General features: G+C 43.6%; 1 protein-coding gene across 1 annotated transcript; it reads right to left on the reverse strand.

Annotated features, from left to right (window-relative positions):
* Positions 1-4,334: 4,334 nt before the first annotated feature.
* LOC147888438 (pentatricopeptide repeat-containing protein At1g62350-like) lies at positions 4,335-11,097 on the reverse strand. The gene is made up of 3 exons (XM_087392620.1): positions 10,636-11,097; positions 5,467-5,876; positions 4,335-5,318 (listed from the first exon to the last, which is right to left on the reverse strand). Exons 1-3 carry the CDS (start codon positions 11,080-11,082, stop codon positions 5,297-5,299), a joined length of 879 nt encoding a protein of 292 aa, XP_087248746.1. The 5' UTR covers positions 11,083-11,097; the 3' UTR covers positions 4,335-5,296.
* Positions 11,098-13,388: the final 2,291 nt, after the last annotated feature.

Raw genomic sequence — 13,388 nt, forward strand, 5'->3', positions numbered from 1 at the left:
CAACTCCATTCTGTTGAGATGTGCGAGCCGTCTCTTGATCCCGCGCTTCTTGCAAAATCCATTGAACTCGGTAGAAGTGAATTCTTCTCCTCTATTGGTGCGGAAGGCTTTGATTACTTCCTCGCTCTCCTTCTCTACTTGGGTCTTCTAGTCTTTGAATTTCTCATAAGCCTGAGACTTCCTGGCTAGGTAGAATACGCATGTCATGCGACTGAAATCATCCACAAATAAAAGAGAATACCGCAAACTTATGAATGAATTTGTCGAGCAGCTTTTTGGCCCGTGATGAGGCCTCCTATGGGAACTTGTCCTTGTGTGGCTTGCCCCTCCAAGCAAGCCCTGCAAACACGATCATTGCCTGCAATCGGTGGAAGTCCATCCACCATCTTTGACTTCTGCATCTCGACGAGAGTGCCATAATTGGTGTGATCAAACCACTCATGCCACAATTTGGATCTACCATGGTCCCCATGCACCAACTGAGCATTGAGACGATATAGCCCATGCTCCTCGACTCCTTGAGCCACCACCTTTCCATTTGCCTTAGATGTGATAGTGACTTTGCCATTGTCGAATAAGACCGACATATTGTGCTTGTCCATCTGACTGACATAAGGTTCTTGCACAAGTTCAATACATACAGTACATCGGAAATCAGCTCCTCGTTTCTTGTAGTCGTGATGAATGGAATACTACCAACACCCTTCACAGGGCATGTTCGGTTATCCCCCACTGTGACTTGGAATCGGGATGCATACCTTCCATGTTTTTGAACCACTCCTTGTTGGACATGTGCTTTCAAGCTCCACTGTCCATGTAACAACCTTCCTTTCCTTCATTGACTGCATAAGCGGAGCAATACTCAATGATGATGAAGAGAGCACCGGTCATGATATTTGCCGATTCGGTCTTTGGCTCCTCCTTGGACTTGGACTCCTTTCACTTGAGGTCCACCTTCTTCTTGCGGTACTCTTTAGCAAGAATGACCAAGATTCTCATAGTAGAAGCACTTCATCTGCCTCTTTTTCTCTACATCCTTGGTCTTGCCGCTATTGTTCTTGAAATCTTTGAACTTACCCTTACCGGGCTTGTCCCTTGCCACGAGAGCCTTCTCGTCTGATTGAGTAAATAGCTTTTCTCGATCCTCTTCTTGCAATAGTAAAGGGCCAAGCTCCTCAAAGGTGAGAGGCTTGGTCCTCTGTCCTACAATGACCGTAGTCACGAAACTCTTGAAGTTGCGAGGTAGCTTGTGTAAGGTCAACAATGCTAGATGACTTGAGTCTACCTTCTCACCAATTGTCACAAGCTCATCCCTTACCACCTTGACTTTTGTCAGATGGTCATGAACATTGTCCGCCTCATTCATGTCCAAATTGTACAATTGATGTTGAAGAAGCAGAATATGAGATGTGTTGTCTGTTTCATACAGATCCTTCAGAATAGCCCACGTCTCTATAGATATCTCGACCATCTGGATGTGCGAAAGAACAGAGTCCGCCGTGGTCCCAATGATTAATGCTAGGGAGTGGGCATCTCTATCTTTCCAATTCTCAAGATCCTCTCCATCTAATGGAATGAGAATCTTCCCCTTGCTGTCCAACATATCTTCCAGCTTTGCCTCCACCTCCGTTGTCAACTTCCACAACTTCCGAGCCACTAAATAACTTCGGATTTTCACCTTCGAGATCGGGTAGTTCGACCCATCTAGTTTCCTTGATTCTTCGAAGTTCGAGATGGTGAAGGAGAGAAATCTGGAGGAGGAGAATCCTTGTCCTCCATTCTTGCTGTAATAGCGAACAACAAATTGAAAAATGAATTTGTAGTAGAGAACTTGACCACGTAGCAAACCTAAGTGTTGTTTGGAGTCACCTTCTTGTTGAGGAACTTTGTTCTAGAGTTAGAAACCCCACTCTGATACCACGTTGGAAATAGAGGATAGAATCATTGACACCTCACACTCCCGATCACAACTCAAACAACACTCAAAGGGATGGAGGGAGAGAGAGAACCAAAACTCGGATATATTCTTCCATAATAGTGGGCTGACAAAAGCTCAAGGGATGAGTGTACAAAACAACCAACAGATGCTGTCCCAAATCTTGAGTCTACTCCTCTCCCTATGCGCTTGCCTGTGCAAGGCTTATCTGTGCAAGTGATGAGGAATGAGGGGGGAGTGGTGGCCTTTTATAGGCCCATTGCTAGGCTGTGAAAACTGGCCAGTAGGGGGCTGGCCCCTTGTTGCAACACCGACCTACTGGGCTCCACCACCGATCGGGCTGGATGGTTGCTTGGAGGTTGATCTGGCCGGCTTGGGCCATACCTATATAATACAACCACTCACGTTATCAATCTAAAGGCCTCTTTTTTTGAAAGCCCTTACAACCTTCATCCCTAGAGCTTTCTCTTTCTGCAAGCTACGAGGTCACTTTCACAAGATAGACTAAATAGGGAAGAAGCTTCTATTATCAAGATGGAATTTAGTACTCTCTTTTCTTTCAAGGAGCAAAGAATAAGCTTCAACAACCAAAGAAAGATACAAGCATTCACAATTAAAAAGCTTTGTCTAATTCTTGTGGCCTCCAACTTTGACACCATTGAGATGACCCTCCTCAAATTAGCAAGAGTCTAGGAATCTAACTCCAATTTGGAAATCACCACCTCTTCCAACTAACCCTAAGCACATGGAGGTCAAGAGTAGGTCTACGGCTTGACCCTAGCCTAGTAGACATCAACGTCCCATAACAAGGACATCCCCTTGCAAGGGAGGCATCGACATAACTTGCTAGTTTGCCATCCCTATGGCCAAAATCCACAATTTGGGTACACATCAATGAATGCCCATGGCCCCCAAGCCCTCGTGCCCATAGATAGCTGGGTCATGATTAAATATTTCATGAATGCCTTCAACTTTTAAGGTAGATGGTATTGCCATGCTAGGGCCTTCCACTTAAGCTAACTACCTTGCCCACTAGGTCTTGCCTACCCCTAACCTATCGTTTGCCAAGGAGGTAATAGGTAGGCATCATACAAGACATATAGTTGTTATTCATACCATCAACATCAAGACACATGCATGACCAAGGATCTGCCATGAGTGCAACAAGGGAAAGGTAAAGGAATGTCAACAAGTTTCAATTAAGCACAATTTTATCGATGGTGAAACTAATCGCAATGCCAAATCCATCATGTATGAATGCCTTGTGCACTGGTTCCCGAAGTTGACCTCATTACCACGACCCTAATTCCAAATTAGTGAAAAATGGCTAAAAAAAAGCGTTTGAGAAGAACATACCTTATAGTTATAGCGAGGAAAATGGATGCCAAACCTTAAATGAACTTGTCACAGTTTCAAATCCATAATTTATGAATGTCATCATCTACCAAAGTTAAGATACCAAAGGCAATGTACTTGGATGAGCTTTGAGAGTAGATCATGAATATTTGAAGCATCAAAAGCTTCACTACTAGAAATGGTTTCATAGGCCTCACTATAGCTATTCAATTTATCAATGTTCTCTACCATCAAATAGCAAGAAAGAGGCTGTCCTTCTCTAAGAAAAGGTGGTGCAACATCTATTTACTCAAGAGCAAAGCACAATACCATGCTTGAGAGGCCTTTTTGACCTAAATTGGGGGAACATGCAACAAATGCCTTATTTCCCATCATGGGTAAGAGACATGGTAGAGGTACTATCATATGGATATATTGTATCAACAACAATATGCCAAGGTGACCCTTTGAGTTGACACATGCAAAGATAAATGAAACAATGAGGTCACAACCACTAATTATCAACAAGTATATTGCCATGTGAATTGATGGGTTGCAAAAAATTGATGATAGGGTCACAAAAAGTCGATGATGTCATATGCATATCGTGATCCACCAATCTTCAATGAAAGCAATATGAAAATTGAAATAGCAAGCACTAGGCAATGACGTAATGCAACATCAATTCTTGATCGCAATTAAAGAGGTTTAGAGAGAGAAGCCACCAACCTCCACACAATCCTTCCGTAAATTGCAAAGCTAAGATTGAATGTTTCTTTTGAATCATTACAAAGTTACAATGCAAAAACATGCAAAATAAACCCTTTTGTCTAGAGGGCAAGCAAGCGAACGTGTGGGGGATTTGGGAGGGGGAATAGTCAAGCAAAGGTCCTATCCATTACAGAGAAAACAAGTTTACCTCCACTAATCTTCATCATATTACACTTTCATCCAATCATTATTCATTACTACTTTACCATCAAAGGGAAACAATTTGCTTAAATCTCCAAAACCAAATTATAGCAAAAACCCTATGCATGCGTGATGTAGAGTAGGCACCGAGGTTGCTATCAGCATCATGACCACAAAAGCAATCACCGGCCAAGACACCTTTAAGGTGGCATCCCACAGCCAATGCCTCAGCCTACTTATTGACAGGGAGTAAGAAAAGATAGCTTCCCTCAATCCGCAAGCATGGACCTCACAAAAATACAAATAACCATAAAGCCTCTAGCAGATTCCTAGGCCCACAAGATTCCTTTCTTCTTTGCTTATAGCGAGACAAAACTTACACAATGGTCCCTTGGGCCCTTAGAGAGCATATAGACAGAGAGGTCTAAGGCAGCATTGACTATAAACATGCCACCTTCCAAACCTATTTGAAATCTTCATGCTAACTTTTTGGAGCCTCAATGCCTACTTGATGCATTGATCATCTGCACAGTATTGTCCACGGAGCCTTGCTCTCGTAGGCCACACTAAAAGGGCTAATAGCTCTTGTGCCCTGTAAACACACACGTACATGATGATAAAGCAGCTCCCACATCATCAGAGCAGGCTTCTTTCCGAGTGTCCGACTTTCCTAAGATATCCTCACTGTTTGGCACATCTGGTGCACCAGGTGCTCACAAGTCTGTTATGTTAGCAGCTATTCTTCCACATGGGCCATCGACCTTCTTCCCAACGTAGAGTGCAGGTTGAATAAACACAGCCTTCCACCTGGGTGGTTCCTTATATCATAGTTTTCTGCACACAAGCTGTCAGCCCCACCCCACTTCTCAAAAATAAAAATTAAAGAGACAAATAGCTTTGATTCAGCTGCTTCAAAACTACTGGAATAAACCACTACTCAGCCAGTGCCACTGAAGTCCCGATATCAACTCCAAAAGGCAAAGAAAGGCTGAATGGGGCTCTGCCAGATTAACAAAATTTCTTTGTCATGATTACATGTGTTGAGTGTTCCGACTTTCTAGATGAGCACCTTACCACCATGAGATAGAGAGCACTTGTATGAGCAGGGGCACCTCATACGTATAAATTACCTGTTCTGGTATCATCACAGTGTACATGGAACAGACCCCACACAAGTGTTACGTCAGCCACAGAGAGCATGGCTACAATGTCCTGAAATTCCAAGGATAGAGATAAGCACTAAGGCAAAACCAAAATCATCCCTTCAAGTTTTGATTACTTACTCATCCATCTCATCTTCTTTCTTCAGTTTGTTGTTGTACTCTTCATCGTCTTCCTCAACCCCTTCATAGAAGGCTAAATACTCCTTTCGTATTTTCATTCGCAGCTCCCTTTTCCCTAGCTTTTTAAGATATCTCAAAAGAACTTTGAAGGCTGGCCTATCTGGTGGTACACTACCCTGTCGCATTTCATCAAACACTTCCATGGCTTGGGGAACCATTTGACATTCAAGATAAGCAGTCATGACTTCTGTGAGCAAAAGACCATCTGGTTTTATCCCTTCCTTTTTTAAGTCCTTCAGAAGCATTTCACAATCCTTCACTCTCTGATTTATTGCAAGGCAACTTAACATGTCCTTGTAGAGAAAGGCATCGGGCTTGTACCAGACCTCTTTTCGAGCCATGTTGAAAACCTGTAAGAAGACAATAAGAACACGCGATTAGTAGTATCCCCCTTCATTTTAAACTATTCTCGCACAATGATCACATGTTGCTTCAATGGAGACAAAAGGTAAATTTGATGAGGGACCTCACCTAGGAAATGGTATTTCTTGTAAAGGCATGAGCGTGTTGCAAGACGCAGCTGAATGAGAATAGAGGACTATTAAGTATCAACTAAAAATGCAGCTTTTAGTTGGTAAAACTTAGCTGGACAACTTTTTCAAAGAGTGTTTCATCAAAGAAAGAGTGCTACTTGGTGACATCACACTGTAGCATTGTAACATCAAAGATGAGGTTGTCTACATCATTACTCAAGTACTCATAAAACAGCTTTTTGACAAGCATCGACAAGCCCATGGTTTGATCAGAGGTAAGACATTCCCATTAAACAAGCTCTTGGATGATCAGAGGAAGGTCATCCCAAAACAAATCATATTGACGTGAGAAAGCATTTCATCAGAGAAAGAGTACTACCTTGTGACATCACACTAACATTGTGCAATAAAGATAATTGTAGAAATCTTTACCAAACCACTTGGAAAAGAGCTTTTGACAAGCATCGACAAATAGTGCCTGACATAGCATGAAACTAGCTGCACAACTCAACCAATTTCTTGGGCAGCAACAGCAATAAATTGTCCCCCAAAAGGAGAGAGCCTTTGGCCTGTTGTCTAGGCTGGAAAATTTAGAGATGGAAAGATAAGCAAGCTTGTCAAGTATGGGAGAGGAGTGTGGGAGGAATGTTGGGATTGAGATGTCACCTCCACACCTGCGAGCCCCCATATAAGGACATCAGGGGGGTTGACTTGCAGTAGGGTATGAAATCAGAGAAAAGTTGTGTGAAAGGTTACATGGGCTGAGGATGTGGAGGTCCTAGGGGATGGACTGAGAGAAAGGAATGGGATGCCTCGTGAGCAGCAGGATCTGAAGTAGCAGGTCCTTATAAAGAAGCCGTATATGAGACTTTGGAGGGCCATTTGTGGCCCTGGAAGAGAAGACAACAGATGGATGGAGGTAGCCCTGGAAGGACAGTACAACGGGCTACCTATGAATCTATTTATAGGTCAAAAAAGGGGTCACGGGGCAAAAATGGGTCAGCAGTCTGCTGCAGCAGGTCGGCCAATCTGTGGATCTCGTTGGATAGACCTGGATCTCTCCAGCCCTGTAAAGGGCCCCCATTGGGACGTCATGGCATCCAGCAAGGTACTCATTGGGTGCACATTGTCAGCAAGAAGAAATGCATCAAGGAGTGCATGGGAGCAGCAAAGAGCCAGCCCAATGAAGCTCATTGTGAGCACATGCCAACAGAGCTGAGAAGCGTACAAGTGTGCAAAGGTCCACATCTAGGCAGCATCCAGGCTGCTAGATGGTAACATTTTGACCACTACATTTTGGAGCCTTCCTCCATATACATTTTTGGCTATTTTACATGCTGTGCATTCTCTAGCTTCTCTCATAAGATTTTGAACACACAGAGTTGTTTCTCTTCTGTGGTTGTGTGACCTTGGGCAGCATCAATCTTTCACTGCTGTCTGAAAGGAGCTCTCTATCTTCTGACATGGTATCAAAGCCCAGTGGTTCAGATTATAGGGTTTGTATCCATTGCATGGTGGTGTAGTGTCATTTCCAAAATCTTCATTCCAAAGGCTTCATGACTCTCTATTCCAAATTTTGGAGGCGGCAGCAAATTGGATGGGAGTGACTACCCGATCTGCAAAGTGAGAATTCAGAGCGACAAGGGGGCAAGGAGGGCGACAATAGGGGGTGGAGCTGAAACCCCAGCCCACACTGGATGTAACAAGAAAGGTAGTAAAGCTTGCAAATCTCAAAGAGGTGGAAGAAAGGAAGGACAAAGATGCTGACAACAAGCATGGGACATCTTGAAGACCTATACGAGACAGATAACTCTACAAGAGCTGTTCACCATGAGGATGGAGGGAGTTATCATGCATGATACCTTATGAAAGTGAAGGTGATTAGGGATTAGATGGCAGCCGTTGGTCAAAGGGTGGACCCGGTCCAGTTACCAATGGTCTTGTTGTGAATATGATGCCAAGGAGCTTCAGATGTTTTGTGACAAGCATTATGACTTTGAAAAGGTCAAGGCTGTTGATGCAAAGAAGGCCACAGCAAAGATATACAATGGAGAAGATGGCAAGGATTATTGCTTGTACTAAGGATAAGGACTCAGGAAAGGGCAAGCCTAGCAAAGGCAAGTCCAACAAACAAAAGGGTGACAAGAAGTTTAACAAGGACGAAGACTCTTGTGGTGGTGGAGGCAAGAGAAATAAGAAATGCTTCTACATGACTAGCCTGAACACTATGCAAGAGGCATGAGGAAAAACGTGACTCAAAAGGAGTCGTGCAAGCAAGAGTCTAAAAAGTCAACAGCAAACATGGTAGCAAGTGCGAAAACAGAAGAATTCTTCTTGGTAATGACTCTTGAGTGTTGCCGAGACCAAGCATGTAGAGCCAGGTGAAACTGTCTTGAAGTCCGACATTGAGAAATTGAGTATAAGCCTTTGTAAAGGTAAAGGACAGCATTGATTCTCAGAATGTTGTGTTGAGTATGAGGCTATCACATGCAAGGAGGAAGTGCCTTTGGAGGGACTTACAAGGGCCAAAGTCAGGATGCAATATAGAGTTACACATGACCAATGAGAGTGCCTCTTATAGACACGAGGAAGTCATGTTGTGGAGGCCATCACTGCCCACTGCAAGACTTGTTTTGAAGAACGTGAAGTACTAATATGAACAGGCATTTCTAAGACTTCTTCATGGCCCATTTGCAGAATGCTATAAGCGGGAATAGGTGAACCTGTTGAAGCTGACATGGTGGAAAAGAAACACCAATAGATCAGGAGGGTGTACCGTTACTGGTGGGTTACTCAGGCAGAAGCTCTTGAGATTACTGGAGAGTGATGTAGGATTTCTGAAAGAACACATGGTGGTCGGGATATATGTGGAGCAACCAAGGAGATTCCATTACTTTGTGGAAGAACACATGGTGATTGGATATATGTGGAGCAGCCATGGGAATTCCATTATTTATGTGTGTTTCTTGGTTGTGGATAGTGTCAAAATAAGGACAGGTTGAAACAGACCCTGGTGGCATGGTGTTTGGCAGGATCCATAATATCCTTGGTTTATGAGGACAGATTGAGCTTGATGGAGGTACCAGAATCGCTTGAGGAAGTTGGCATACTCATACCATGGATGTTCGGTGCTACAAAGATTGTACCTGGAGCTGCAGGTTCGAGGACAAAGGATCAAGGACGCCTTTGAATGGTTCCAGAAAACGCTTCTGCCTCTGCATCAATGAGTGGATATTCATCCACAGTGGCCCTTCCAGGCCATCTCGGTCCATGTATCTATAACTAGAAGAAACCAGGAACATGCCCAGACTCATCTAAAAATTACATTTCCAGGACCACAAACAGCCCTCCAAAGGTGCCATATTTGTGCTGGCCAATCAGGGTCTGCTACTTTGCAGATGCTTCAGCCCTCTTCCAGCGTCTATTATGCAGCCCCATTGCCTGTACCCCCTGCCCCACGGCAGCCTCTCTCAGTCTAGGAGTCTGTGAGAGGGGGTGTTGGGATCTAGATCTCACCTCCCCGAGCATACAGGTTGATACAGAGCTGAATGCCAGATGGAGGTAGAAGGAAACATGCAAATTTGCAAAGTCCACATCTAGGCAGCATCCAGGCTGCTAACACTTTGAGCATTACATTTTATATCAGGGTTTGACCATTTCGGAGCATTCCTCTGTATACATTTTTGGCTGTGTGTAAGACCATTTTGGAGCATTCCTCTATATACATTTTTGGCTTGTTTACACATGGAGTTGTTTCCCTCCTATGGTTGTGTGATCTTGGGCAACATCAATCTTCTGCTACGGGGAGTTACTCTCAGTAGCCCCTCACAAGCGTGGATACCTGAGTGAACTATAGTCTGTGGCCCATAGTCCTATCCCTCAAATCCATTGCCACCATGGATAGTTCTTATATATACCTTTGTAAGACTAGAATAAGTTTATTTAGATTTTTTGTTGTTCTAAAGACCAAAAATCTACACAAGAAAAAAAAAAAAGGGGGAAAATGAAAGAGAAGAAAAAAGAGGTAAACAAAAACTTTTATGAAAAACAAAATGAAGACATACTTAGCAAGCAAAGCAACACTTATGTCGTCATCAGTGCCCAAGCATAAGCAGCTGTACTCGGTTTCTAAAGACCCGCGGAGTCCTAGACTGCCCCAGTTGGCATCTCCTCATACGGAGCTATACACATGGAGATTTTATGGAGTAACCAAGGTGCATTGAATGGGCATCGACTTTCAACACAGAGGCGCGCGCACACACACACACACGTATGTACGGAAGTATGCATGTATGTGGTATCCACCTAGATGTAGTCAGATGAACCACTTGGACCTCTGAGCTTTTATTAGGCAGACTGTCATATTGAATGCACTTTTTTCTTCTTCTTCATTCCCATTGGTTTCACATAAACACAACATGCATAATGGTTTTTGCATGAAAACACTAGGAGGGAACTCCTTGCAATCAAGTGTCGTGGCACTACTCTCTCTCTCTCTCTCTCCCCCAGCCACCCACTCACACACACACACACACACACACACACACACACAACTTGGAATTATTTATTGACCAGCAAACTCAAGTATGACCGATAACAATAATATGCGTCGCAGCTAATACTACAGACAGCTCACCTTCAACGCCAAATCAACCTCGTCCTGTCTCTGTAATTCAGTGAGAACTGCAATGAGGTCAACTTTCAACAAACGAGCCACCTTCGATTGCATCACATTGCCAAGTCTCAGGCTGTCGTTCTTGTATCTTTTAACTTCCCCCAAGACTTGCAGCGCTTCCTTACCAATTCCCTTCCTTCCTCTCCAAAGGGGCCCCCGAGGGCGAGAGTACCACTTTATTTGTTGCAGTTCAAATGCTGAAGTGTGCCTAAATTCCGAAGCCTCCTCGAGTGGCACCAAGAGGAAACGCGGCAAAGACCTCAAGGGTGAAAGATCGGAAGGTGTGAGAATGTCGGAAACAAATGAGGGAAGCTTCTGAGAACGCAAGTTACGGCAGACCTTCGAGAAAAAGGCCATAGTAAGGTAGCAAGAGGGGTGAGCATTGACATTGAAAGTGGTGACTTTCATATGGTACTTCACATTTCCCCTCTTTATATACAAATTCATCGATGGATACATCCACTCATTTGAAGCACATAACATATGCTTAAACATTCAACCAATTTGAATTAGTTTTGGTGAATGGAGGCTTAATTAAGCTATTTTTATCTACTTATTAATTTATTTATGCTTAATTAAGCTATGTTTATCTATGGATTAATTTATTTATCCTTCAATTAAACTATGTGAATCTCTATGGCCTAATTTATTTATGCATAGACTATATGCAAGCAGGCTTCCCCAAAGGTTCAAGAAAAGATTCAAACCCAAAACCTTCCTTTCCTAAAGCGTGTGCCCTACCCTCAAGCTACATAGTAATATAATATGCCCATCTCCTTATAATAGTATTATAAAGCCTCCCTCCTTTATGCCCTTCATAAATGGTCCCCCCTCCCCAATCTCAAGTGTCCCTTCCCCCTTATTTAAATCAAACTCTCCCCTCCCCACCCATGAGATTGCCGCTCCCCACCCCTCTCTCTCTCTCTCTCTCTCTCTCACACACACACACACACACACACACACACACACACACACACACACACATATTTGACATGGTCAAATAATACGTGGTTTCTTATTTTCGTTTCCAACTCTCCATGAAGGGCATCCTCCACCTCGACCAAGAGATTGAAGCATAAGGATCCTTTAGAGCCTCTCTAAGATTGGACCTGCATTCCACCAAAAGGCACATTAACCCACCTTTTCTGCTTCTTGCTTTTCAACTCCCATGCTTAGGCCACCTTCAAAACTGCCCTTATAGTTTTATCCCAATGAGCGCCAAGATCCAAGTTTGGGTCTGCCTCCGTCCTCCAGACATTGATTATTGCTCCCACCTTATATGGGATATAAAATGACTTGTTGGCTTGACCAGGTACTGAAAAGTACCACCCCATTGGAACATGATCTAATAGCCCTATATCCACAAAAAACCTGTCTATCCTACTGGCTCTAAATGGGCTCCCATGGGGTGAGATAACCACCACCCCTACCTTAAAAGTAAAACTTGTCAAGAAAACACTTCTACTCCTCCCCTCCCTTAGAGAGGAGAATTGACAAAAACATTGAACCCCATTTGATAGAAGGCAGCTCAAATGTGGCCCTGATAAGGGCATGTGGCTTCTTGAAGCAATATTACATCCACCCCCCATGATCTCCTAACAACTACTAAACACCCTGTTTGTTCGACTTTGTCACAACAAGCCTCTCCACGAGACTAGCAAAATCCCAGGATAGAACCCTTACCTCCATTATTGAGCAAGGGTTTGTAGGCATCACGTAGGAAGTTGAAATGATCTTCCTTACCACCTAGTGTGCCCACACTCTGAGCTAGGTTCTTAATCCATTTAGAAATCTCCTTCGCACCGGCCTATTCTGATTGCCTTCTTCTCTAGGTTTCATTAACGTTGGCTTTTCCTCTAGTAGTCTTTTCTTGCTATTGGCATCGGGCTTGACCTACTCAACTTCATCTTCTCCCACATAAACACTAATCGGTTGAGCCACTGGCTATTGATCCTCCATCCTGGGACTATTTGCAACCTGGGTTTTATCTATAGAATCAACGTGAGCCTTCCCTTCCTTCCCACAACCTTCCAATTGTCATTACTCTTACTTCCTTTTGAAACAACCTCCATCCTGACTGAATCTAGGCCTACATATCATGAATCAATGGACAGTTGTCCTCCAAGATCCTTGATTGGACTTTGCATTTCACCTTGCAGAGTGTTAGTCAGCATCAAGGGTTAAGAACTCACTTGAGCTATGGATCTCCACCTTAAGCATCTTAAGCTTCTTTGCACCATCACCTTCCCTATGCATGATGGGCATCTGCTTGTTCCCATGTGATTCTTGTCAAGACCATGAGCAACTTCATTAACTGAGTCATTTCAAGCAAGTCTTGTATTCTTCTCACTCGACGACTGGTTACATGTGTAATGTCCCATCTTTTTGCAAATATAATAGGCATTTGGGAACGGACCACATCTAACCCTCCGAGTAACCACCACTTCTTTCAATGATAGATGCACATTGATGAAGTCGGGGATATCGTAGCTGTGATCCCATAGATCCACACCCTTTTAGATCCAAAACCCTTCCTTGTTGAAGTAGGAACCACCGAAATCTAGCCTAGAGAAATAGCCACCAGATCTAGTGAAGTTCCCATCTATGTAGGCATGCTTGGGAAATCAACCCACATTGGGCATTCCTTAAACATAGACTCGTCAAGGCTAAATGATGGACTCTAAGGACTCAATTCCATGAAGGATTTTCTAAGG

This window comes from Dipteris shenzhenensis, chromosome 21 (assembly GCF_047967505.1).
Source record: "Dipteris shenzhenensis isolate YYH24624 ecotype China chromosome 21, Dip_SZ_1.0, whole genome shotgun sequence".
Classification (NCBI taxonomy): domain Eukaryota; kingdom Viridiplantae; phylum Streptophyta; class Polypodiopsida; order Gleicheniales; family Dipteridaceae; genus Dipteris; species Dipteris shenzhenensis.

Coding starts and splice junctions, on each gene's coding strand:
- LOC147888438 (XM_087392620.1), bottom strand. CDS start 11,082: ATGAAAGTCACCACTTTCAATGTCAATGCTCACCCCTCTTGCTACCTT. Junction 5,877..10,635: donor AGGTTGATTTGGCGTTGAAG/GTGAGCTGTCTG, acceptor GTCTTCTTACAG/GTTTTCAACATGGCTCGAAA. Junction 5,319..5,466: donor AAAGAAGATGAGATGGATGA/GTAAGTAATCAA, acceptor TGATGATACCAG/AACAGGTAATTTATACGTAT.